Source organism: Manis javanica, chromosome 10 (genome assembly GCF_040802235.1).
Source record: "Manis javanica isolate MJ-LG chromosome 10, MJ_LKY, whole genome shotgun sequence".
Lineage (NCBI taxonomy): Eukaryota > Metazoa > Chordata > Mammalia > Pholidota > Manidae > Manis > Manis javanica.
In genome coordinates, this window is record NC_133165.1 from 32,078,061 (window position 1) to 32,105,294 (window position 27,234).

The 27,234-nt window shown below is 45.6% G+C and overlaps 2 protein-coding genes across 2 annotated transcripts in view; one reads left to right on the plus strand and one right to left on the minus strand.

Annotated features, from left to right (window-relative positions):
* The first annotated feature begins 4,435 nt into the window (after positions 1 to 4,435).
* LOC108404770 (uncharacterized) overlaps positions 4,436 to 27,234 on the plus strand; it is a 94,962-nt gene continuing 72,163 nt past the window's right edge. Inside the window, exons 1-4 of the mRNA XM_073214263.1 lie at positions 4,436 to 4,447; positions 4,517 to 4,752; positions 6,075 to 6,133; positions 25,096 to 25,154. Coding sequence (XP_073070364.1) covers positions 4,436 to 4,447; positions 4,517 to 4,752; positions 6,075 to 6,133; positions 25,096 to 25,154 — 366 coding nt within the window. The remainder of the gene's footprint in view (positions 4,448 to 4,516; positions 4,753 to 6,074; positions 6,134 to 25,095; positions 25,155 to 27,234) is intronic.
* On the minus strand, positions 12,618 to 16,107 carry LOC108404771 (putative speedy protein E7). Its single transcript, XM_073214135.1, has 4 exons — positions 15,684 to 16,107; positions 15,173 to 15,231; positions 14,639 to 14,724; positions 12,618 to 13,209 (listed from the first exon to the last, which is right to left on the minus strand). The coding sequence occupies exons 1-4, from the start codon at positions 16,105 to 16,107 to the stop codon at positions 12,885 to 12,887; spliced, it is 894 nt and encodes a 297-aa protein (XP_073070236.1). The 3' UTR covers positions 12,618 to 12,884.

Genomic DNA, 27,234 nt, shown 5'->3' on the forward strand with positions numbered 1-27,234 from the left:
GGTGGCCCCTTGGATGGAGCCCCCCCTAAGGTTTGCTGGCAGCATGGTAGGACAAGTACTTTGTTAGTGGTGCCAATCTGCTTATTCTTAAGAGCTGGAGCTGAGGTAAATGGCCCCAGCAATCTTAGTGCCAGCACTTACCGGTTTTATGGCCCCTGCGGGTGACTTAAGCGCGAAAAGCCTCTGCTTTCTCACATACACAAGGGTGCATAACGACATGATAGGGTTGCTGTGAATTAGGTGTGGGAAGAGCTTGGTACAGTGTCTTAGGCTTTGCTGTTGTGACAAACTACTGACCCCAGATTCTCTGCAGCTTCACACAACAGCACTGATTTCTGTTTCTGATTAATACCTGTGGTGGGGGTGGAGCTGCTACCCCCAGTCCTGCAGACACCTGGCAGATGCTGCGAGTGGCTCTGCCTTCTTGAAGCTGTACCATGTGGAACCTGGCCTGAGAGGCTGCTGCAGAAAGGATGCGGTGTGAAGCCCCATGGTGTCTGTGTTCGCTGGGGTTGCTGTGACAAATTACCACTGGACATGTATTTCTTACAGTTCTGGAGGCTGGTTGCTTGACATCATGGGACCAGCATGGTTGGGTTCTAGTGAGACCCCTTTTCTGGGTTGCAGACGACTGACTGCTCTTTGTATTGTCACACCTAGTTCTGACCTCTTCTTATAAGGACACTAATCCCATTCTTGGGGGCTCTGCCCTTCACTACCTAATTACCTCCTAAAGGCCCCACCTCCAAATACCACCACATTGCGATTGGGGTTTCAGCATATTTTCACCAACCCAATGTCACAGAGCCAGCTCTATGCCTGAACAGCAGGATACCTGCTGTCAGCGTCCTTTTTATCTCATAGTGTTAGGGAGACTGCAGATCCCAGATTTCCAAGAGTTTGGGGGCTTTTTAATAGTATTCTCCTCCATGGAATGCTGGAATTGTAAAATCATAAACTTGTGGAATCTCAGCTGGGAACTCACTACAAAGCCCATTCCATTTTCCTTTATGGGTGGGGTCACTGAAGTCCAGGCAGATGAAGGACCTTGAACAAGGTTAACCATAGTTAGGACCAAGCTGCCCCTTGTTGGAATCATCTTTGCAAATGTGAGCTGAACCTTTTCTAGAGCAGGATTACTATTAAGTGCTGCCTTGAGTCTTAAGATTCCACAAATAAGGAATGATTATCTTTTCCCTGTGAAAAGGGTAAATATTTTCAGAGAAATCTGACATCTTGTTTAGACAGTATAGGTCCTCTCCTCAGAGGAAATCATTATCATCAATTAATTGTGCAGCCATCCTGACCTTTTTTATGAACTTATATATGCATACAGTAGCTATTGAGGAAACAATAAAAATGCTGTCACATTCTTATGAGTCTTTTAAATATGCAGATTCAATGTCATGCTAATAAAATATTAAAAATTTCATGATAAGCCCAAAACTTGAGATAATAAGTGCCATTCAAAAAACTGTCAGGAATTACATAATAGTAAAGCTGACATTCTGTGCCATCCTTACAGGGTAGTCTCCTTGGAGTTGGTGTTCAGGTATTAATTCTATTCTTTAGATTCTGTGACTGAGCTATGTCCAGAATGTCCACCCTGTTCTGTATTGTGTTTGTGGGCTTTCTTGGTTCATTAAAAAAACCCACATAGCTCTTTATATCCTTTAGGGTACATGTGAAGTTAAAAGAAAGGGGTGCCCTATCTTATATCTTGGAGTATAAACTACAATTTTTCTTTTAATTTTGTTATCATTGTACAATTACATGAAGGACATTATGTTTACTAGGTTCCCCCTTCACCAAGTCCTACCCACAATCCCCATTACAGTCCCTGTATATCAGCATAGTAAGATGTAGAATCACTACTTGTCTTCTCTGTGTTGTACAGCCCTCCCCATGCCCACCCCCCACATTATTCATGCTAATCGTAATGCCCCCTTTCTTTTTCCCTGCCCTTATCACTCCCTTCCCACCCATTGTCTCCAATCCCTTTCCCTTTGGTATCTGTTAGTCCATTCTAGGGTTCTGTGATTCTGCTGCTGTTTTGTTCCTTCAGTTTTTCTTTGTTCTTATACTCCACATATGAGTAAAATCATTTGGTACTTGTCTTTCTCTGCCTGGTTTATTTCACTGAACATAATACCCTCTAGCTCCATCCATGTTGTTGCAAATGGTAGGATCTGTTTTCTTCTTATGGCTGAATAATATTCCATTGTGTATATGTACCACATCTTCTTTATCCATTCATCTACTAATGGACACTTAGGTTGCTTCCATTTCTTGGCTATTGTAAATAGTGCTGCGATAAATATAGGGGTACATCTGTCTTTTTCAAACCGGTGTGCTGCATTCTTAGGGTAAATTCCTAGAAGTGGAATTCCTGGGTCAAATGGTATTTCTATTTTGAGTTTTTTGAGGAACCGCCATACTGCTTTCCACCATGGTTGAACTAATTTACATTCCCACCAGCAGTGTTAGGAGGGTTCCCCTTTCTCCACAACCTCACCAACATTTGTTGTTGTTTGTCTTTTGGATGGTGGCAATCCTTACTGGTGTGAGGTGATATCTCATTGTGGTTTTAATTTGCATTTCTCTGATGACTAGTGATGTGGAGTATCTTTTCATGTGTCTGTTGGCCATCTGAATTTCTTCTTTGGAGAACTGTCTGTTCAGCTCCTCTGACCCTTTTTTAATTGGCTTGTTTGCTTTTTGTTTGTTGAGGTGCATGAGCTCTTTATATATTTTGGATGGCAACCCTTTATCGGATCTGTCATTTATGAATATATTCTCCCATACTGTAGGGTACCTTTTTGTTCTATTGATGGTGTCCTTTGCTGTACAGAAGCTTTTCAGCTTGATATAGTCCCACTTGTTCATTTTTGCTTTTGTTTCCCTTGCCTGGGGAGATATGTTCATGAAGAGGTTGCTCATGTTTATGTCCAAGAGATTTTTGCCTGTTTTTTTCTAAGAGTTTTATGGTTTCATGACTTACATTCAGGTCTTTGATCCATTTTGAATTTACTTTTGTGTATGGGGTTAGACAGTGATCCAGTTTCATTCTCTTACATGTAGCTATCCAGTTTTGCCAGCATCATCTGTTGAAGAGACTGTCATTTCCCCATTGTATGTCCATGGCTCCTTTATCGTATATTAATTGACCGTATATGTTTGGGTTAATGTCTGGAGTCTCTATTCTGTTCCACTGTCTATGGCTCTGTTCTTGTGCCAGTACCAAATTGTCTTGATTACTGTGGCTTTGTAGTAGAGCTTGAAGTTGGGGAGTGAGATCCCCCAAAACTACAATTTTTATTCCAGAATAGATCATGAACATTCTTCCATGTGAGTTAGAATGCCTTATGTTATTATTTTAAGTGGCTACCTCCTTCCCCAATGTATTTTACATATTCACTTGGTTAGACATTGAAATTGTCTAAATTTATATTGCTTTCATTTTTTTCTCTTACAACTAAACTGTGAACAAGATTCATGTACATATATCCTTGAATGGTTATTTCATTCATATCCTCTACTAGAAGTGGAATTTCTAGATTAAAGGGTGTTTTTATTGTTGATAGAGTCGATTACAGTTTGTATGCATTATATTTATGCTAGAGATGAATATGCATGTTTTTCTAAATCTGTACCTACTCTGGATGTTAGTAGTGTTATTTTCATATTTTACTTTCCAAAAATATCTTAAGCACTGCATGTCTTTTGTTATGATGGACTTTCTCATGGTTATTGCTCACTTATGTCTCATCTCTGAGGAGTGAGGATAGTAATGCTTACCTTTTGAATGATTTATCAGAGCTGTTAGTAAAGATGATAAAACCTTTGCTTCTGGTGCATTATAAAGATCTTTTCCTAATTTACCTCTAAACTTTATTCCACTTTTAATCTGAAACTGAAATGTGTACTTTTTAGAGTTTTTAGCTTAACGGTTTCTAAGTTTTTTTCCAGGTTTTTCCCACCCATGAAATTAGTTCTGAAATTCACGTATGCTTTAAGAATTTGCTTTTTAACTTTAAAACCTTGGATCCACGTAAAACGTACTCTGTAATGCTTGAGCTAGACTTTAACCTTAATTGTATTTGATCCTGGTCACTGCTTAAACTAACATAACATATTCAACACTTTATTTTCCCACCAATCACAAAGCCCTTTTATCATTGGCCCATTTGTCCTAGGCCTGTCCTCTGGCTAATCATTACCGTTTTAAATTATTACGGTAAAAGTGCCAGAAAGATGGGCGCCTAACGGTTGAGTACAGTCATCTCCCGGGGAATGAGATACTTTTTCTTCTTTTCGTTTGTGTGCATTTTGACTTCCAGTTTTCGGGTATTACGTCTTAAATTCTGGCCCCCTCCCCTTTCTTTTTCACTCACATTTTTAAAGATTGCTTGGCTGGCTAATTTGGAGCGGGATGATGTCGGGGATGGTGTAGAGCGTGGAGAGACCGGGTGCTATTGGGGAGGGGAGGGGTGGGGTGGTGGTCTGGGCTCGGGAGGGGGCGGGTCCAACGAAGGCCTCGCCCCGCCCCGGGTGGAGCCTCCTACAAGGCCCGCGGAGCGCGCGGCCCGCGGTGGCCTTCGGCCTCGGGGCGCGGGGCGGAGAGTGGGGTGCGCGGAGTACTGCGTTTGGGGAGAGGCCGCTGTTGCTGCGGGGTCTCCATCCCCGTAACGGCCGAGGCTGCCCATCGCCGCCAGAGACGGAGCGAGTCCCGCCGGATGGCGGATGCGTGAGGTAAGGCCTCTGCCGCCCGGTCAGAGCCGCCTGCTGTGCCGGGGGTGCCGGCGCCCCGGAAGTCCGGCTCCCTCGCTCCTCAGTTCGCGCGGTGAGCCGCGGTGGAGGCAGATGCTGGGCGCGCCTGGCGGGGGCGGCCGGCCCATGTCCTCGCCTGCTGCTGCGCGGGTACGAGTCGGCTTAAGGTTTCTGGTAGCTGTGTTCGCAGAAAGGCAGGTCTGGGGGCCCCTGATGAAGGTTCCAACGAAAACGAACCTGCCCTCTAGGCCCTCCCGGAATAAAGCATCTTCACTGAGGCGAGACGAAGCGGGGTCGGGCGCAGGAACCCCCCGGAAGGAGACCCCTTCTCCCGTGTCTGACCGAGACCCATCAGAGCTTCCGGAGAAAGGCAGGAGACTCCCAGAGAAGGAGATATGGGCCTGAGGGGCCAAGGCTCGAGGGATTTCACCTCATTCAGAAGCTGCCAGTCACTTTGCAGAAGAGGGAAGGGAGCTGGGGCCGAGGATGGTGGCAAGGGGCAGGCTGGGTGAGAAATGCCCCCTCGGTGGATGCCGAGTTTTATCTTCAGCCCCTACCCGACCTTCCTTTCCTTCCCCACCAGTTCTTCACAGAAGCTGGGCGGCTTTCTAACCATGTGCTGTCACCATGTCGTGCATCTGGAGATGTTCTGTCTTTCCGGATCCTACAAGGTTAAGAGTAGTGGTTCAGAAAGCTACAGGGTTATCTTTGTCTCATTTGACAGGAGAGAAGAAAGAATCTGAAAAGGGAAAGGACTTGTTAGGATCAGGAAGAGGTGGGTAGAAGTCAGTCACGGACTCCTGGCTTGCCACTGTCCACACAGACGTGCTTGAAACAAATTTCCTCTTAAAAGATCCTTTTGAGGAATCGCAATCAAATTAGAAAAGAGAGTTTTAAACAAAACCTTTGTTTAAGGCACCTATTCCCTTTTTGCAAAACTTCATGAGGATTCTCGGAATCGAGGGGTTAACATTATTGGTAGTAAAACAGATAAACAAAATAGCCTTTGGTTGTTTTCTCCCCCTGGAACATCAGTTTTAAAGAGGGCATCATATTTCATATTTTGAGATGCTATTGTTTGCTTATTAATTCTATTTTAAATGTTTTTGTGTCCGTGAGAGGGAGCATAGTAGTTAAAGCAGAAAACATTGCAGGTTCAAACAGGCACTAAGGGATGCATGTTACCTTCCTTTTCTTCTCCAGGATCAAAAATGACCCAGCTGGTGTATAGTTTTAGTAGAAAATTGAGGAGACACAAGGACAGCCAGCTCTCATTTTTCTGTTCGTTCTTCCTTCTCTTTCAGGTATGCCTTCGCAGGTCTCTCTGCTCTTCCAAGAACAACAGAAAATGAACAAATCCCAGGTGAGTTTCTTTTATTCCCTGTTCCATGTCCCAGTGGGTTTCCTGGCTTCTATAAATGTGTTCACATATTATGTTGGAAATATGGAAATAAGTAAAAAGCTTCTTCAGGTAAATGAAGAGTGAGTGAGTGGCCCCTAACTAGTGGCAGAGGTGACTGTCATCTGTGTAGGTTATGTGATTCTAGAGTCATCAAGGGTGAGTGGACATTTGTCTTTGGTCTTCCTGATCTACATAGGATTTTCACTGACCATGAAGAGAAACCTTCCAGTATTACGGGCACAGAAGGACTTTCTGGACGGGAGTGTGGAAGAAATGTCTTTGAAGGTCTTTATGTAGTGAATGGCCTTGTAGGAACCCCCCTGTTGCCTGTAATTGTTCTTGGCTGGAAGTGGAGGGCAGAACTCATTAGGGTTCCAAAGAGAGCTTTCTGAATATCCACTGCGATCAGGGGAAAAACCTAAGGCCGTCTGGAGGAATGAAATAAATGGACTGCGTGTCCTTAAAATAACTCCTGAAACTGTAAAGGTTGGACAGCAGATAGTTCAAACTCGTTATCTTTGGCAAGCGTTTATCTGTCCATTCACATTTTTTTATTAAGGTATCATTGATGTACACTCTTATGAAGGTTTCACAAGGAAAACAATGTGGTTATTACATTCACCCTTATTTTTGAGTCCCCCCCATATGCCATTGCCGTCACTGCCCATCAGCTTAGTAAGATGCCACAGAGTCCCTATTTGTCTTCTCTGAGCTGCACTGTCTTCCCTGTCCATTCACATGTTTTTATTATGGTAAAATATACATAATAAAATTAGCCATTTTAGCTGTTTTTAAGTGTACAATTCAGTAACATTTATTACTTTCACAATGTTGTGTCACCATCACCACTATTTCTAAACCTTTTCATCACTTTAGTCAAAAACTCTGCAACTCCCCGTCCTCTCAGCACCCCAATACCCTGGTCACCTCTCATCCACTTTTTCTATGAATTTCCCTATTCTGGATATTTTATGTAAGTGGAATCAATAACCTTTGTCCTTTTGCTTCTGGCTTCTTTCACTTAATATGTTTTCAAGTTTCATCAATGTTGTACATGTGTCAGTACTCATTTCTTTAAAGGATGAATATTATTTTGTTTATGTAGTTACCACATTTTGTTTATCCATTGGGATGCTAATAAACACCTGGGATTGTTTCAGCCTTTTGGCTATTACCAGCAGTGGTGCTGTGCTAGAGGCACCTTGTTTTCAACAGTTCCAAAAGTATAACAATCATTTACAGCCTCTCCCATTTCCTGTCTAGTCTCCCCCCTCTGTGTTCTATCTAGTCTGTCCACACCAGGCAGTTAATGAACCCACCACAATGAGATTCCTCCTAGACTTCCCTCCCTCACCTCATCCTGTGTGGCAACGTAGGTTTTACTATTTTTAAGATGTCAACATTCCTTAAACCTATTCTTCCTACCTAATTCCTTCTGCCCTTATCAGAGCTTCATTTTCTGCCCTTTTCAAGAGCTTCATTTTCTCTGCCCTGGACTGTTGGAACAGCCTCTTGCTTCGTTTTCCCCCAGGGTAAGTCTGTCTTTTTCCTGAGTAATCTGAAATGCTGTTCAACTCAAAACCACTTGAGTAGCTTCCAACCACCTGTAAGGGCAAGGCGACGCTCCTTAGTATGAAATAAAGGCTACTGAAAATGTAGCCACTTCCTGCTTCTCTTTGTTTTCCTAAAATTCTTTTTTAAATTCTAATACTCTTTACGTTTTATTCAGCAGTGGTTTATTGGGCCTTTGTTCCGTGTGCCGGGTGCTGAACTTTGAATGGTGGGCCATGTGTCACAGATGCCTTACAAAACGACATAGCCACCTGGTCCCTTTCTGATAGTGTTCACAATTTAGTGGAGAAGGTGACATTTAAAGAGTAAGCATGTAACTTATTTAGTAACCCAAATCTGATGTAGTTTCCTGAACACACGGGGTTCCTGCTGGTCTGTGTATTACACTCATGTTCCCATTACATGGGCTGACTTTGAACCCCGGCTCCACACCTTTTCCTAGTTGTTCCGGCTCATCTCTCTGGAGTTAAAATTGGGAGAATGTCTCATCCAGGAAGCTGTTCTCCTCCTCTTCCTTTCTTCCCCTCTGGATTAATTGCCCTACTCTAAGCTCCCACAATACTTCATGCTGTCCTTGTCCCCTCACTTGGCCCATGGTATGGAAATGACCTGTTTTGTCAGTGTTGACAGACCATTAGCCCTTCCAAATCCAGATGCCTGCCTTGCCCATCTTCACACTTCTCTTCCTCGCTGGGCCCCTCTCCCCCGCAGTGCTCATCATGAATTTGTGGCTGACTGAACAAGTCGTTGGCTTCATCTGATGGAGGAACCAGACTCTGCTCTTACTGGATAACCATGCTCCCTGAATGCAGAGCAGAGCCATCTGGGAGGATTCGGGTCTCCTTTCTCTTCTCTGAATACTGTCTTGGATTATGCAAGGGGGAGCTATCGTTACTTTAAGAATTAATTTTTTTAGAGCGTGGCTAGTTTTACAGCAAAATTAAGAGGATGATACAGAGACTCCAGTGTCCCCTTGCCTCTCCCCACCTACCTCCCACAGCCTTCCCTATGGTCAACATCACCATCGGAATGGATGTTTCTTACAACTGGTGAACCTATATTGACCCATCATAATCACCCAAAGTTCATACACTAGTGTTCACTCTTGGTATTATACATTTTATGAGTTTCGATGAATGTATAATGACATATGTATCCAGTATTTTAGCATCACACAGAGTATTTTCTCTGCTCTTAAAAATCCTTTGTTCTCTGCTTAGTCATCCCTCCCTTCCCCTATTCCCCTGGAAACCACGGATATTTTTATTGTCTCCATAGTTTTGACTTTTCCAGAATGTCATGTGGTTGTTGCAATCATATAATATGTAGCTTTTCCAGATTGGCTATTTTCTACCTAGTAATACATATTTAAGATTCCTCCATATCTTTTCATGGCTTGCTATCTCATTTCATTTTAGCACTGAATAATATTTCATCGTCTGGGTGGACCACAGTTTATCCTTTCACCTACTGATAGACATCTTGGTTGCTTCCAAGTGTTGGCAGTTGTGTATAAAGCAACTATAAACCCTTGTGGCCAGGTTTTTGTGTGGACATAATATTTTACTTCACTGGGTAAATACAAAGGAGCGTGATTATTAGATCATATGGCAGGAATATGTTTAGTTTTATAAAAAACCATCAAAATGTCTTCAAAAGCCATTGTACCATTGTGTCTTCTCAGCAGCAATGAATGCGAGTTCCTAATCTTCACATCCTTGTCAGCATTTAATGTTGTTAGTGTTCTGGATTTTGGATATTCTATTAGGTGTGTGGGGGTATCTTGGTATTTTAGCGTTCATTCCCCTAGTGACATATGATGTAGAGCATGTTTTCATATGCTTATTTGCCATCTATATATCTTCTTTGATGAGATGTCCATTTAAGTCTTAGGTTGTTTGATTTCTTGCTGAGTTTGAAGAGCTCTTCTATATTTTGGATAACAATCCTTTATGAGTTGAAAAGCAGTCTTTTCATTCTCTTGATGGTGCCTTTCACAGGGCAGAAATCTTGAATTTTAATGAAGTCCAGCTCATCAGTTCTTTCTTTCATGGATCATGCCTGGTGTCATGTCGAAAAAGTCATTGCCAAACCCATAGTCATCTAGATTTTTCTCCTTTGTTATCTTCTAGGAGTTTAATAGTGCTGTATTTTACTTTTAGGTCTGTGGTCCATTCTGAGTTAGTTTTTTTTTTTTGTATCATTAATCTACAATTACATGAGGAACATTATGTTTACTAGACTCCCCCCATCACCAAGTCCCCCCACATACTCCATTGCAGTCACTGACCATCAGTGTAGTAAGATGCTGTAGAATAACTACTTGTCTTCTCTGTGTTGCACAGCCCTCCCCGTGACCCCCCATTATACATGCTAATCGTAATGCCCCCTTTCTTTCCCCCCCACCCCCTTATCCTCCCCTTCCCACCCATCATCCCCAGTCCCTTTCCCTTTGGTAACTGTTAGTCCATTCTTTGGTTCTGTGATTCTGCTGCTGTTTTTGTTCCTTCAGTTTTTTCTTTGTTCTTATACTCCACATAGGAGTGAAATCATTTGGTACTTGTCTTTCTCTGCCTGGCTTATTTCACTGAGCATAATACCCTCTAGCTCCATCCATGTTATTGCAAATGGTAGAATTTGTTTTCTTCTTATGGCTGAATAATATTCCATTGTGTATATGTACCACATCTTCTTTATCCATTCATCTACTGATGGACTTCTAGGTTGCTCCCATTTCTTGGTTATTGTAAATAGTGCAGCGATAAACATAGGGGTGCATATGTCTTTTTCAAACTGGGCTGCTGCGTTCTTAGGTTAAATTCCTAGGAGTGGAATTCCTGGGCCAAATGGCATTTCTCTGTTGAGTTTTTTGAGGAACTTCCGTAATGCTTACCACAATGGTTGAATTAATTTACATTCCCACCAGCAGTGTAGGAGGGTTCCCCTTTCTCCACATCCTTGCCAGCATGTGTTGTTGTCTGTCTTTTGGATGGTGGCCATCCTGACTGTTGTGAGGTGGTATCTCATTGTGGTTTAAATTTGCATTTCTCTGATAAATTAGTGATGTGGAGCATCTTTTCATGTGCCTCTTGGCCATCTGAATTTCTTCTTTGGAGATGTGTGTGTTCAGATCATCTGCCTATTTTTTAGATGGGTTATTTGCTTTTTGGTTGTTGAGGTGCATGAGCTCTTTATATTTTGGCTGTCAACCCCTTATGATTTATGTCACTTATGAATATATCCTCCCATACTGTAGAGATGCCTTTTTCTTCCACTGATGGTGTCCTTTGCCGGACAGAAGCTTTTTACATTGATAGAGTCCCACTTGTTCATCTTTGCTTTTTTTTCCCTTGTCTGAGGAGGCATGTTCATGAAAAAGCTGCTCATGTTTATATTCAAGAGACTTGCCCATGATTTACTTCTAAGAGTTTTATTGTTTCATGACTTACATTCAGGTCTTTGATCCATTTCGAGTTTACTTTTGTGTATGGAGTTGGACCGTAATCTCATTTCATTCTCTCTCTCACATGTAACTGTCCAGTTTTGCCAACACCAGCTGTTGAAGAGGCTGTCATTTCCCCATTGTATGTCCGTCCGTCATTCCTTTATCATATATTAATTGGCCATGTATGTGTGGGTTATATCTGCGTCCTCTATTCTGTTCCTTAGATCTACAGGTCTGTTCTTGTAACAGTACCAAATTGTCTTGATTACTGTGACTGTGTAGTAGAACTTTTAGTTGGGGAGCGTAATCCCCCCTCATCCCCCGCTTTATTCTTCCTTCTTAGGATTGCTTTGGCTATTTGGGGTCTTTTGTGGTTCCATATGACTCTTAGAGCTATTTGTTCCAGTTTGTTGAAGAATGCTATCAGTATTTTGATAGGGATGGTTCAGGGACCTGGTTTGTGTGTCAAGTTCTTGGGGGTTGTCTGGTCGGGTAAAACTAAACTTATCCCAGACGTGGTCTTAGACAAGGTCCAGGCTTTCCCCACCCCTACCACATTGGCAGTCAGTTGTCCAAGAGCTTTTGGGTGTTTTGGGCTCCTGGAGGGTGTTTACCCCGCACTTGGCACAAATTCTGAAGGCCTCATGCCAGTCGGTACAAAAGTGCATCAGGTGGGACCGTGATGAGACCTGTGCAGCTGTGTTCACTGCTACTAAGCTAGCAGTCAAGGCTGTTATAGTCCTTGAGTGTAATGGATTCATGAAGGCCCTGTGAGCTAGATGTTCATGTAAACGGAGATGGTTACGGATGGGGACTTTGGCAGTGGCTTGAGTGGACACGCCAACCTGTTGGATTCTGGCCACAATTATGGAAAGGAGAAGAGGTCTGGTGGCCGTTAATAGAGGAGCAACTGGCTTCTGTGTATCACGCCTTGCTGGCTATGGAGCCCATCACTGGAACAGCTCCGACCAAGGTAATAACCACCTATCCCATCGAGAGATGGGTGCGAAGCTGGACCCAAAGCCAGGGAGTGGCATGGCACAGATGCCTACACTGGCCAAATGGGGGCGCAAACTTGTAGCAGCATAGCACCATCTCCGATAGCCCCTTGAGTGGAGATCTCTGATGGTTATTTGGACAAGTGACTTATACGAGTGGAAAGCAAGAAGAACTTGCACTTGAGCCATTGGTAGGCGAGAGTCCCTATCAGCAGGGAAAAGCCCCTATACCTGAAGATGCTTGGTATACAGATGGCTCCACTTGTGGGCAGCCCCCGAAGTGGAGGGCTGTGACTTTCCGTCCTAAGACTAAGACAATATGGGTGTAAGAGGACGGAGAGGGGAAGAGCAGTCAGTGGACTGAGTCATGGGCAGTATGGCTCCCCATCACCCAGGATGATCACGCCCTCCCCTCTAGTTGTGTGCAGGGGTCATACCTGTGCGTGTCCTCGGCTTGTGGCTGGGGGCGGTGTCAGTGTCTGGAAGGGTGACTTCCTAAGCCGACACAACAAGGTGCTCTGTCTACACCTGAGGATCCAGACTTCCCTTCTTCTGGGCCGGTGAGCCCAGGCCTCCGTGGTCCTGGGAGCACTCACACAGCGAGCAGGCTGCGGTCTCGCCTCCACACCGGGAGCTCTGGGTCAAACGCTTGGATCTGGAAGGCAGGTGGCTCTGGCCTCAGGTGGCCCCTCATTCCTCACCCAGCCTCCAGTTTCTTCTCGCCTCCAGATCCCACGATCCCGTGTTCCCCCCACTGCAGTCCGGCCCCCCCACCCCCAGATCCCAGCTGCTCACACACCTCCTCACACTCTTCCCGGGAGACCCAGGCCCTCCAGCCCATGGATTGGGCGAATTGGACTCTCCGTTGGTGGAACAGACGACTCTTAGAACGGTCGTTCCCATAGAGGAGCCAAAGGATGGCCAGTTTGTGGCCTTCATCCTCCTCCATGTCGTTGGCCAGGTAGCTGGGGAGAGACATCGGGCTGCTGGTCAGGAGCAAGACGGGAAGGATCCCCAGCCGAGGTCAGCTTGCAAGGAGAGGCACAGGCTTAACTTGACAAAGGACCTACGGGAGCCCTACCAGCATCACACGGGGCCACTGTGGGGCATGGACCTGAAGGGCACCTCTCACAGCTGGATGCTGAGCATTGCAGTTTCCATGCAATGTCCCCATCATCTTCGCTGTGCCCTTTAAACCGGTTGTATGTGCACACCCTGTGGCTCCCTGCGGAGTGAGGATGTATGTGCATCCAGAGGGCAGGAACTGACTGGCCGGTTTCTGTAGTCATAGCTTCTCTACCATGTGGCTCACGCTGGAGGATGGGTGCCACATGCCCTTCTCAAGGCTCTCCTCCCAGCCCTCCTAGTCCCTGGCATGGAATGCAGTCTACAAGATTTTGTTGAATGAATGGATGGATGGATGGATGCTTTTGTCTCACAATCAAATGCCATACTGATCGCCTCATGGACTCAGTGTAGCTTAAACATTTGCAACACAAAGTAGCGTGCTGAGGGCTTTATGAACATGTGGATATTTTGACAAGACCTGCCTGCAACGGTGTCTGGTCTGATGGTTTGGAGAAGGGGAGGGGGGAGATAAGAAGTGAAGTGACTATTACCCGAAACATGACATGACACTAGGATTTCAGCTGATGTGCTACTGCGGGACCGCAGTTAGGGGGCCAGGGGAGGCATGGGAACAGTCGTGCTCTTCGCACCGACTTTAAGACTAGGTCATTTTCTTCCAATATATAAATGTCTGAAAGACACCTATAAGTCAGAAGACACAATGTGAAAACAGAGGGAAGGGATTTCAGATGGAGCATTGGAACAAAGCAGTGCAATATGAGGACCATCAGCAAGTGTGATGCTGACTGTGGGGAGGGTTGAGTTCAGACTGAGAAGGCTGGCCTCGGCTTAGAACCCCCTTAGTCGGTGACATTGCTGAGGAGGGGTGGGGAGCATTAGACCTGTGTTCTCGGAGGATTTGGGGCGTGTAAAGCCTTGTAGGAAGCACGGGTGGGGAATGTTTACACTCAGTCTGTGTCACATGATGAGGGCCTGCATTGTGGCGTCTGCCTGGGAACCCGGAGTTGGACGGTCCACTTGATGTGGACTCAGGCAGGAGAGCAGCCGAGGCTTTTGAGGGATGCGGTGCGGTCTCAAGCCTGGCCACCTGGGGACAGCGTGGTGCCCATTCTGTCCCTCCTCTTAGGAGGGTTTTGTGTGGTCTTTTGTTTGTTCCTGTGTTTTAACTGGTGTTAGGCTTGTCTGTCTCCACAGACAACAGTATAGAAACAGCTCTGTTATAATCCTATCCTTGGTATACCAAAGTGAACAGTATGTATGGAGTAAAAAAGAAAATAGATGCAAGGTCAGAGTCCCACACCTCTCCCTCTGCCCTCCCAGAGGACTCATTGTTGACTGCCAGCCACTGACAGCAATACTCACAGAGCTATGAAGAAGTGAATTCGCTGGTACTGCCAGGAGGGGAGGCCAGCCCGGCTGAAATATGCTATGACCATGGCCAGGAGATACTGAGGAAGAGGAGAACGCCACAGGAGAGTGGTCACATCCCAGAAGAAGAAGGATGGAGGGGTGAGGAGGGGGCAGGCTGGGGGCAGACCCCGCCCATGTGGGGAGAGGGGCTTTAGGACGCTCGTGGATGGCAGGCTTTGCTGGTGGGACGCCGGCTATTTAAGACAGCCGCTATCAGAAGGGTCTTTGATAAGCTGGCACAAAGGGGAGTCCCCAGGGCTGAGGCGAGAAGGGACTTGCGGTGGCAGCCAAAGGGGCGGAACCCAGAGGAGTGGGGGTGGGGGCAGGGCTGCCCCTTCACACACAAGGTGCCTCCAGGCCCCGCAAAGGCAGTGTGGAAAAGGCATCGAGTTAGAGACAGAGGCGAGATGGTGGGTTTAGAAGGCATCCCTCCAGCCCCCCAGGGTAGATGCTGGAGAGGTAACACATGTCAGTGGACAAAGTTACCTTGTCAGATACCCTCAGATTTTTGTCCCAGGCGAGGAATCTTTTCACAACACGGTCCCCTGTGAAGAGAGGCACAGGTTAGAGGGACAGCCGGAGCAGGGCTGAGCAGAGAGCAGCCGTGCCTCCTGATGGGACCTTTTGGGGTGTGGAGGCCGAGGTGCACTCATTGGGCCAGAAACACGGTGCCACCCTTCTTTGGTGGCTGGGGGGGGGCGGCAGGCATTGTCTCCCTTGACGGTCACATCAGCGCGCCCAATGGCCTGTCAGCACCCTGTAGGCTGACGGAGGCATTTAGATTTGAAAGCCTCAGGGGTGCAGTGGAAGCTGAGCTTTCGTGTGCCAAGTGCAGACTGCTTCTGCCTCTGGCCTAATCCTGCCTCATTTCTAAGTGTCCCCGGAGGAGTCCTCTGGGAACAGAGAGGTCACCAACTGACAGGGAATTCTTTTCCATTGGAAAAGTCTAGTCGCTGGAAGTTTCTCTAAAGGGGAATGGGCTCAGGATTCCCCCTACCAAGCAGCCTTTTGAAGGCCTCGTGGTGCTCGGGCAGCACCGGGGACACCCGCTGTCGCTTCAGCCTCATCTTGAGGCCGCACAGCATGTCCACGACCCAGGAGTCCGCCGTGCCCGGGGCTGCCTCCTCCGACTCCTCCTGGAGAGCGGCTGACCTCTTCCGCTTCCTGCACCGTCTGGAGCCCTCTGGCAGAGGGCTGCTGTGTGCCTGGGCTGCTTGACAAAGAAACAAGGTGACAGCGTCCAGCTGTTGTCTTTGGGATTCATCCCTTGGTCCCCGTGTCCCCTCCCACTCCACTCCAGCTACCCCCAAAAGAGAAGCTCCTCCTAGTGTCTCTGCTGTCGCAGACCGTGGCCTTCTCCCCAGCCATCTCTTCATCCTTCTCCTTTGCTGGCAGCCATCTGCCCCCATCCACTTTGCCATTGTTCCGTCTCCCTGTTCTTAACAGTCTTCCTCATTTAGATAATTCCTCCAGGTGCCCTTCCCCGTGTGTGTCCTTGTCCCCACACCTACACCCTCGTCCTCCAGTCCCTGGCCTTCTCAGTGTCTCCCTCCTTCACACAAGCCCCACCTGGGTAGGCCTTCCGGCCGTCGGCTCCCCGTCCTCAAGCCCCTCGTCCCTCCGCTGCCTCACCTGGCGGTCCTGGTCTCTGTGCGTCCAGCATCACATCCGGCTGGTGCCCGGAGGGGCCAGGGTGGGGCCTCTGGCTCACAGCCTGGGAACTTGATGGAACACTGGCCATGATTTCTGCCCAAGTCTCGCCCTCTCTGGGACCAGACCCTGTGCAAACTCCCCTTGTGGATTCTCACTGAATGTGAGCCTGTTATCCCTACTCCAGGTTAAGGAGACGCTAGTAGAGAAAGCTCTGAGAAGGTGCTTCTGGCTACCTGTGCTGCCAAGCACCTGCCAACCAGGAGGGTTGGAATCCTGTGAGGTCATAGGTTGCTGCAACCTAGCAACCAGTTTGAAGGAAAAGCAGGCAACTGCCAGTCCAATCCGAACAGGGGCAAACAAGGTCTCCTGCCACTGGCCCAAGTTGTGATCACCCCTGAAGATGATCCTCAAGAAGTCCAGGTCACCTTTCAGCCCTCCCCCACAGATGACGTGTCCTCTCCACTTGACACATGGGTGGACTCTCACCCTCTGTCATGTTCTCCTACGGAGCATGTCTAGTGAGTAGCTAGGAAATTCAGGGTAAGAAGAAACAGTCAGCCCTACAAGAGTAACATAGATATGTAAGAAAGATCCCAGGTACATTGACTTGGCCTCAAAGGTTCACTTTAAAACAGTTGACAGAACAGAGCTCTTCTGCTCAATGTTCACTGACACTAGAGGGACTCTAGTACAGACCACTGTACAGAGGGACACATCCTCACCCATCAGGCACCTTTGAGCCTAAGAGAACATTTTGAGGATGTGGAATCATAGAATATGGTACCTGTGCTCATGCCTACTTCAAATGGTGCCTACAATTTCAGCAAGTTTATGGATTTCCCAGAGCCTGCCCCTCAATTCCAAATAAGAAATTCTACTCTGTGTATAAAATTTCCGATTATGTGTATCACTTTGTCCTGGAAATTTCACCACCATTTGTGTTATCATATGAATAAAATGTCACATGCACAATGAAAAGGAGTTAAATACCTAGCAATAATCCTAACCAAGGAACTGAAAGGCCTTTACCCTGAAAACTACAAGACACTCTTAAGAGAAATTAAAGAGGACACTAATAAATGAGAATTCATCCCATGCTCTTCGCCAGGAAGAATATAGTCAAAATGTCCATCCTGCCTAAAGCAATCTACAGATTCAATGCAATCCCTATCAAAGTACCTACAGCATTCTTAAATGAACTAGAGAAAGTAGTTCTGAAATTCATATGGAACCACAAAAGACCCCAAATAGCCAGAGCAATCCTGAGAACAAAGAATAAAGTGGGGGGGGGGATTATGCTCCCTGACTTCAAGCTCTACTACAAAGCCACAATAATCAAGACAATTTGGTACTGGCACAAGAACAGACCCATAGACCAGTGGAACAGTACAGAGGAGGCAGATATTAACCCAAACATATATGGTCATTAATATACAACAAAGGTGCCATAGATATGCAATGGGGGAAATGACAGCCTCGTCAACAGTTGGTGTTCGCAAAACTACATGTAAGAGAATGAGACTGAATTATTGTCAAACCCCATACACAAAAGTAAAATCAAAATGGTTCAAAGACCTGAATGTGGGTCATGAAACCATAAAACTCTTAGAAAAAAAATAGGCAAAATCTCTTGGACATAAACATGAGCAACTTCTTCATGAACCTATCTCCCGGGCAAGGGAAACAAAAGCAAAAATGTACAAGTGGATCTATATCAAACTAGAAAGCTTGTGTACAGCAAAGGACACCATCAAGAGAACAAAAAGACATCCTACAGTACGGGAGAACATATTCATAAATGACATGTCTGACAAGGGGTTGACATCCAAATTACATAAAGAGCTCACGCAGCTCATCACACAAAAAGCAAATAAGCCAACTAAAAAATGGGTAGAGGAGCTGAACAGACACTTCTCCAAAGAAGAAATGCAGATGACCAACAGTCACATGAAAAGATGCTCCACGTCCCTAATCATCAGAGAAATGCAAATTAAAACCACAATGAGATATCATCTCACACAAGTTAAGATGGCGAACATCCAAAATACAAAGAGCAACAAGGATGCCAAGAAAGGGGAACCCCCCTACACTGCTGGTGGGAATGTAAACTATTTCAACCATTGTGGAAAGCAGTATGGATGTTCCTTAAAAAACTAAAAATAGACATAACATTTGACCCAGGAATTCCACTCCTAGGAATTTACTCTAAGAATACAGCAGCCCAGTTGAAAAAGACATATGCACCCCTATGTTTATCGTAACACTATTTACAATAGCCAAGAAATGGAAGCAGCCTGATTGTCCATCAGTAGATGAATGGATAAAGAAGAGGTCGTACATATACACAATGGAATATTGTTCAGTCATGAGAAGAAAACAAATCATACCATTAGTAGCAACATGGATGGAGCTAGAGGGTATTATGCTCAGTGAAATAAGCCAGGTGGAGAAGGACAAATATCAAATGATTACACTCATCTGTGGAGTATAAGAACAAAGAAAAAAGTGAAGGAACAGCACAGAGGCAGACTCATAGAGCCCAAGGATGAACTAACAGTTACCAAAGGGAAAGGGACAGGGTAGGATGGGTGGGAAGGGAGGGATAAGGGGGAGAAAAGAGGCATTACGATTAGCACACATAATGTAGTGGGGAGCAACATGGGAAAGGCAGTGTATGCAGAGAAGACAAGTAATGATTCTGTAGCATCTTGCTGCACTGATGGATAGTGACTGTAATGAAGTATGTGGGCGGGACTTGATATTGAGGGGAGTCTAGTGACCATAATGTTCAAGTAATTTTACATTAATGATACCAAAATATACAACAACAACAAAAATGCCACATACAGAGAAAGACTTAGTGGGGAAACCTCCAATTCAGGAGAGACAAGGATGTTTTGTGAAGGTGGGGGCTCACAGGGGCACAGACGCAGACTGGAAACCACCCACTTGAAGGCTTGCCACAAGCCAGGTGGCTCCTCCTGAGCTCTGAGCCTCTGCTTTTCACCTGGGCATCTGAATCTCACGTTTTCTTTTTCAATTTTTACTGTGGTATAATAACATAAAGCTTACTGTTTGACCCATTTTTAAGGGGACAGTTCTGGGGCACTGAGCATTTTAAACTTTACAGCTGTCCCTGACCATCCATCTCCAGATTGACACTACACACCCATTAAAGAACACCTGCCCTGTCTCCCCTCCACTCCCTGGCACCCACCATCCTCCCCTCTGTCTCTATAGCGTTGGCTCTTCTGGGTCCCTCATTTAAGTGGAATCCTACAAAACTGGTCCATTTGTGTGTGGCTTATTTCATTCAGCACAGTGTCCTCAAGGGCCACCTATGTGGCAGAACTCCCTTTTTAAGAATGAGTAATATGCATTTTATATACATATACACATACTACATTTTACTTATCCATCCCTCAGATATTTGGGTTGTTCCCGCATTTTGACTCTGCGTCTTACTTTTGATCCGTCGCTTGAACTTTGGTGAGTAGGACATCCCTTTTTCAGGATATGCGTGAAGTTTTATTTTGTATTTTGATGACTTCCATTGTCATCAATGGAATGGTTTAGACCATACCAAGGATGAGTAAAGTCCAATCAGTTCATCTGGAAAACAATATGGAGGTTCTGAAAAGATTAAAAATAGAACCAGCATATGAACCAGCAATTCCACTTATGGGTGTTCATCCAAGGCAGATGAAAACAGGATCTTGAGATGTGTGCACTCCCATGGCCACCTCAGTATTATTCACATTTTCCAAGATAGGGAAGCAACCTAAGTGGCCATCAGCAGATAAATGGATAAAGAAGATGTGGTTGACAGATACTGATCTGCACAGAATGGAATATTATTCAGCCACGAGAAAGATGGAAATCCTGTATGGATGGACCTGAAGGGTATTATGCTAAGTGAAAGAGGCCACACAGATAAAGGCAAGTTCTGTGTGGTCTCACTTCCATGTGGCATCTAAAATAAAGAAATCAAATTCAAAGAAACAGAAAGGAGAGAAGGGTTTCCCAGGAGCTGAGGGGTGGTCTCTGAGCTTCCCCTTCTGTGACCCATATTGAAGCCCCAGGAAAATGACAGTGAGTCCTAAAGGACAGAAAAGAATTCTGTGATGGGGACATGGAGAGGTGGTGCTTGGTACGGACCTCTCAGATCCTGTGCCTGAATTAAGGGCTACTTATTAAGGGCAACTGCTGGTGTTTAACTTTTATGCATTCCCCTTCCCCTATGGCTGAGACACTCTTAGTGGACCCCAAAATAAGCTTAGTTGTATTGTTGTCCTTGCCTCTCTGACAAGTGTTGCAAAAGTGACGTAAATACCAGAGTGCCCATTTCCATGCTCTGCTCTTGTTTTGAAATAAAGATTCATCCTTTGTAAGACATTTTCAGGATTGTCTCATTTTCTTTGTTGAGATAGCAAGTCCTTCCATACCATCTGGTCTTAAATTTCTTCATCTATAAAATAAAACACTTAGGCTGAACTGAAAGGGGCTTTCCTGTGTTAACATAACCAAGGCAGTGAGAAAGCAGCCACAGGAAAGTTGACAGAACCGGGGACATAGTGTTTGGGGTGAATTGTATCCCCCCAAAACTCATATGTTGGAGTCCAAAACCCTACTTGTAGTTGGAAATAAGGGCTTTACAGATGCAATCAAGTTAAAGTGAGGTGATTAGGGTGAACCTTAATCCAGTATGACTAGTGTATCCTTTTAAAAAGGGACATTTGAACACAGAGATACAAATAGAGGAAAGACACTGAGAAGAGAAGGAGAGAGGGCACAGCCATCTACAAGCCAAGGAGAGAGGCTGTGAACACATCCTTCCCCCACAGCCCTCAGAGAGAACCAACCCTTCTCACAGACACCTTGACGTTCTGGCCTCTAGAATGTATGACAGTAGACTTCTGTGTTTTAAGCCGCCCGGTTGATGGTTTTTGTTACTGTGTCCTTAGGAAACTGATAGAACCAGTATTATGAATGAGAAGGAATTCCGATTTGACAGTCACTTTCCTGACCCTGCTGCTTCCCCTTCCTTTAATGTAAGATGGGTCCCTAGCCCTCAAAGAAGAACCCCTTCTTTCATGCCAGATCAGAAACACAAGCTTTCTTAGTTTCTGACGGTTCCCAGTCAGAGTAACCTCATGAGTTTTGAAGAGACAGTTGAAAGCTTTTAAGAAATAGAATGATTTCCAAATCTTGAAGATGGGTGCCAGTTATCTTCATAAAACTGATGCATTAAAGAGAAAGAATAATTAGGAGTAAACACGGGCAACAGCTTAAAAAATTAAGGATGGGAGAGGCTTCTTCAAGTAATGTCAAAACATGAAAAGTATGAGGAGGAAGTGAAACAATTGTACACAACAGATTAACAATGTCTATGGGAAAATAAAAGTAAGTTAAAAAGATAGATGACAAATTGGAGAAATAGTTGTGTTTTACTCAAATACAAATACAAATAGAGTTTTCTATTCTAAATAGCAGTATATGAAGAGAGCTGAATGAAGCCACAGTAAAAGGTGCACTTCTGGCCAAGATGAACTCACACGGTAGAACTTACCCTCCCAGATTCAACAAGCTTTCAATACGGGGGATGTGAACTGACTATTTTTAGCGGTTTGGAGGGAGGGATGAGCACAGTGAGCAGCTAACGGCCCAGAGTTACCGGGTCACCGTATAGCGTAGGGGACCTGGGAGCGCAGCACTGTGCTGAGCTGCAGGACGGAGTGGAACGTTGAGTGGGGCATGGCAGCTTGGAATTAGCGGGCACAGAGGCAGTGCCGGGCGGGTGCAAAGGCCATCGCAGTCCTGAGGTGAGCACTGTTCCGTGCAGGCAGGCAAGGGAAAAACTGGCGGTCAGGACCCAGATTAGGAGTGCTGTGTGCCCTCACGGTTGGGTGCCAGGTAATCAATGCAGCTTCCATCCTTTATCTGGTGAAAATGGAAAAGAGCAGAGACCCTTGGAGGTTTCCCAGAGGAGTGTGGTCCCTGTCACCTGAATTCCAGCATTCCATCGTTAAGAATTGTTGCACTGCCATGCTTAACAGCAACAAGAGCTGCGAAAGAGTTCCTGGTGATGCAGCCACTGTGAAGAGCAGTTTTGGAGGCACACGTTTTGTGTAGGATTAGTTTAGTACAGTAGTTTGGCAGGGGAAATCGGGAGTGGGTTATGTGCCCATTCATTTGGATGAATCCGTACTGACTAATTCCCTTTTTAAAGAAAATTTTCTTGAGAGAAGTGTAATATGAATAATTCCTCTGTCCCTTTCATATGTATCTAAATCTTTTAAAAAACTAAGTAAGTCCCTTGTCAGCATTACAACCCAGGAATGTCTTTCCTTATGGGTGAGAGCCATTGCTTTGAAATGTAAACCTCAAAGAACACTGTCCTTCTCATCACCACAGGAGTTTAGGCTAGCAGGTAGGCACGTTGTTCTGAACTGTAACCAACTGCTTGTCAGATCTGAGAAATTTTCTTTTCCCTTTGGATAAGGGCAGTTAACTAGCATAATGGTGACCCAGATTACCAGGTGAATTTAGCATGAACTATGGCAGAATATATAGCAAAAAACGCTTTTACATGAAAAAGGTTACCGTGTATTTTGAGTTCATGTGTTTAATGAATTGTATCTACTGACCTACATAAAAAGATGAGGAGCTACGTAAATCACGAGGCTTATGCCTTCCTAATTCCCATATATGTGGAGAGGATGTTCCCTGTTGAAGGGAGATTTCAACACCCTCCCAACCCCCTGCTTCTAGAAAGGATTGACAACGAACAAGGTTATATTATTTCATCCAAAAACAGTGATAAATCATTGTCCTCAGGACCCCTTTTGAAAAGTGAAATTTTTACATAACATAAACAATCCTGTTTAAGAAGCAAGATCCCAAGTATGTTTTCTTTTTTCGATTCCTGTGTGTTCTCTGATTTTTCTACTTTTTATGCATTAGTTATGTAGAAATACTGCAATTTCCATTTGCGTCCCCTTCCTTGGAGGAACCATATGCCCGTGGTAATACGGTTTTATATCACGGCTGGGCATTAATCGCATCCTATTATCACTAGTACTTTAGTGAACCTTCTATTATCTCAGTGAAGTGAACACAGCACGCAACCTTTCCTTCCTCTTCTGCTTGGGGGGAATCTCAGTTGTAACCCGAAAGACCTCAGGGGAAAGGACCAGGAATCCGGGACGCAATCACACAGGCCCTGCTGATGCGGCACCTTTCCCTGCTCCTGAACGTAAACTGGTCGCGGAGTCCCCGTCCCGCCGCCCTAGCTCCCCGCACAGCGCCCCAAAGCCGCCAGGTGAGATTTAGACTGGAAATAAATTCCCTAAGCTGATGGCGCATGGATTTATGGGAAAGAGAGTCCTGGCATTTGTGGGGCTAGCGGGCGTGTGCCCCGGCAGGCGGACTTCCGGCGTCCTCAGCGCGAGTGCCGCTGGCCGTGGGGGAGCGTTCGCGCCGGCGCAGTGCTGCCGGGTCGACCTCGCTTCCGGCCGGTGCGTAGGTCACCGCTGGCTCCGGCTCCGGCGTGTCTGCCAACGGCGGGTGAGGATCCCGGGCCTCCGAAGCTGGTTTCTGTTCGGTTGGGCCGGCAAACAGTGAGCGCGAGGGTGTGGGGTCGAGGGTTCACACGGGCCGGTCGAGGCGCGGTCGGGAAATGCCCGGATGCCGCTGCGGGCCACGAGGCGCTTGTCCCGTGGGCACAGGGCCCGCCCCTCGTTCCGCGACAGTGCGCTGTGTAGCGGAGGAGGCCGGAGGGAATCGCCTGCAGGGGCAGCGCTCTAGAGCCCTGAGAGCCATCGAGTGCCGGCGCGGTAGGTTGTACGCCGCGGTCCTGGCAGCGGAGCGGGGCTCGGGAGAGCGCGCCCCGAACGGGACAAGAGTGCCGGGCGAGACTCTGCGGCCGTGATCGTGGCCGGCGCTCTCTGGGCGTCGGAGTTGCAGGTTGCTGAGCAGCAGGCGGGTCCCCAGCCTCGGCCGCTGACGTGGTCCCCAGTTCAGCCTGCACACCCGACACCGCCGCCTCCCCTCGCCCTTCCAGATTTCGAACAGGTCACCTGGGGTCCTTCAGCACCTTTGTTGTCTCGCCTGAGTGAAGCTGATCCCCTTGGTTCCGCCCTGTGGAGCACATAGTGTAGTCAGTGCGGGACAGGTGTGCAGGGTTCTCTCCTGCCACCTCGGTTGACGGAGGAAGAGGTTCGACCTGAGAAGGAAGGTGACTTGTCCAAGATTCTGGGTCTGTGGTGGGATTCCTAACAGGGCTCTAACTCCCAAACAGGTGTTCTGTCCTGTATGTTAGTTTTCTTAGTAATAGATTTTATGTGCAGTGGTAACCAAGTTTAATCAGGAAAATCAGAAACAAAACTGTGCCTCGATGCACATTTATCCCATTTTTGACAGCTCATGTTCTCCGTTCCTGAGGATTCTTTGCTTCTAAACAGTGTAAGAGAACAGTAATGAAATACATAAGCAGTATAGTGGGGTTAGCACCTTTCATTTAACGGTGCCAGGCTTTTTAGAAAAGGAATCAATGGTTATATTCATCATAGGAGGCACCCACCGAGTTGTCTTCTGCTCCTGTTGGATGACGTATTTTTCCTGGATGCCCCTTTTAGCCCCCTCTGAGTATTCTCAGGGTGTCCGATTTTAGAGAGCCTTTTGGTGGTTCTTACGCAGGCGTTTCCTGCCTTGGCAGGCCGCATTACTCATGACTCACTTAATTGCTTCTCCTCTAGGTCCATCGTTAGCAGCCTCTACACTTTTCCAAGAGCAGCAGAAAATGCACGACTCCCAGGTGAGTTCTCCTATGTGTGTGCTCCTGCACTTTGGTAGTGCATTTTAGGAGGCTTATAAGATCCATACTTGAAAATGGGAGTGTGGAAATAAGGAAAAGGCATTACCATGTAAAAAAACAGTTATGAGAGTCTTAGGTCAGCACCAAGAGTCTCTGGAGGTCTTATGTGTAGGTAGCACGATACTTGAGGGATATTGAAATAGAGCTGCAAAGGTGACTGGTGGGCCTGACAGTCACAGAGAAAGGGGATACTTTTACATGACTCAGATCAGCAGTGTGAGTAGCTGACACTTTTGTTACTTTCGGGTTTTTAAAATTTCCTACGACTTACAAAAATGTCCTTGTTAAAGCTGACATAATTGTAGATAGCTTTCCTAATACAACCCTTAATTCGTTCTAATGTGTGCCTTATTCTTGGAGCCTGTCTAAGCCAAGGGCCTGCTGCCCAAGGAAAACTTGGTGCCTGTAAAATCTAGACACCAAAATAGTATGATCCAAGGTATGGTTTGTCTATTTCACTTTGCAGTTCTGCCGGTTTTCGATTCATGTCTATCGTTAGGTATGTAAACACTGAAGACTGTTGTATCCTCTTGGTTAATTAACCACTTTGTCGTTGTGAAATGGCCTGTTTTGTCCCTGTTAGTTATTCTGACATGGAGTTTCTCTGACATTTATAGAGCCACCCCTGCTGTATCTTACTCCATTCTTTTACATTTAAGTTTGCACCTTTCTAGTTAAAGTGATTTTCTTGTAGATAGTATATGATTGGGTCTTACCTTTTTATCCAGTCTGACCATTTGTGCCTGTTAACTGGGGTGTTGAGACCACTTCCATCTGACACAATTATTGGTGTAACTGAGTAGCTTGTGGTCTGTTGTTTTTGCAGTGTGTCCCATCTTCTTTGTCTCCTTTTTCTTCTTCATCTTCCTTCCTTTCACTTCATTGCATTTTTTGATTCCATTTTGTAACCTTTGTTGGGTTGTTGGCTGTAACATTGTTATTTTAATAGGTGCTTTAAGGTTTCTGTTATGCGCCTTTAATTTATCATAGTTTTTCTTAAAGTGATCTATCATTTCACTAGAGTATAAGAAGCTCACAGTTACTTCCAATTCTCCCCTCGTGGTCTTTGCAGTGTTGTTGCACTTTACTTTCACAGTAGTACCGATCCCACAATACATTGTTATTTGCAATGACACAGTCAGTAAACCTTTTAAGAGACTTAACTAATAAGAGAAAATATATAGTTCCTATTTCTTTTTCTTTCATTCCTTTTGTATAGACCCAGATTTTTATGTGCTCTTCTATTCCTTCTGCATGCAGGACTTTTCGGTGACATTTCTGGTAGTTAATGAAGAACCTTTCAGCTCTCATAGGTCTGAAAATGTCTGTATTTTGCCTTCCTTTTTAAAAGGATCTTTGCTGTTTTTTCCTCCTGTACTTCAAGTGTGTTCCTTCCTTACATTTTCTCCAAGACAAATTTGAGGTCATCTTCATCTGTTCCTCTGTATGGAACATTCTGTTTTTCTTCTTACTGCTTTAAAGTGTTCTTACTGTCACTGGTCATAGGCGATGTGCTGTATTCATCTTGGCTGTGGTGTCCCTCGTGTGTCTGTGCTTGGGGGTCATGCAACTTGTTGGATCTGTGTGTTTACAGTTTCCATCAACTTTAGGGAAATTTTGACCGTATGTCTTCAAATGTTCCCCTTGCTTCCCCCAGCCTCCCTTCAGGGATTCTCATTACCTGTATATTACACGGCTTGACACTGTCCCACAGCTGACTGATGGCCTTCCTTTCCCTTTAATGTTTTTTCTCTGCGTGTTTCATTTCTTACTGCTTCCACTGCTGTGTTTTTATGTTCACTAATCCTTTTTTTTTGGCAGTGCTGTTATTCTAACCCAGTGTAATTTCCATTTTAAGATGCTGTGTCTTTTCTATAGAAGTTTTGAGTTTCATTTTATATCTTCCCTGTCTCTACTCAGTTTTTTTTTAAATATAAAAAATATGATTGTAAGCTCTTTTAATGCTCTCTACTCATTGTAACATCTGGTAGTTCTGGGCCCATTTCAGTTGATTATTTTC

What these genes read in the sequence shown, in the direction of transcription:
- LOC108404771 (XM_073214135.1), bottom strand. Translation starts at nt 16,107, where the DNA reads ATGGCAAAGTGGATGGGGGCAGATGGCTGCCAGCAAAGGAGAAGGATG. An exon ending in GGCCTTCAAAAGGCTGCTTG is followed by an intron (nt 15,232 to 15,683) that starts GTAGGGGGAATC and finishes CTCTCTTCACAG; the next exon opens with GGGACCGTGTTGTGAAAAGA. An exon ending in ATTCACTTCTTCATAGCTCT is followed by an intron (nt 13,210 to 14,638) that starts GTGAGTATTGCT and finishes TGCAAGCTGACC; the next exon opens with TCGGCTGGGGATCCTTCCCG.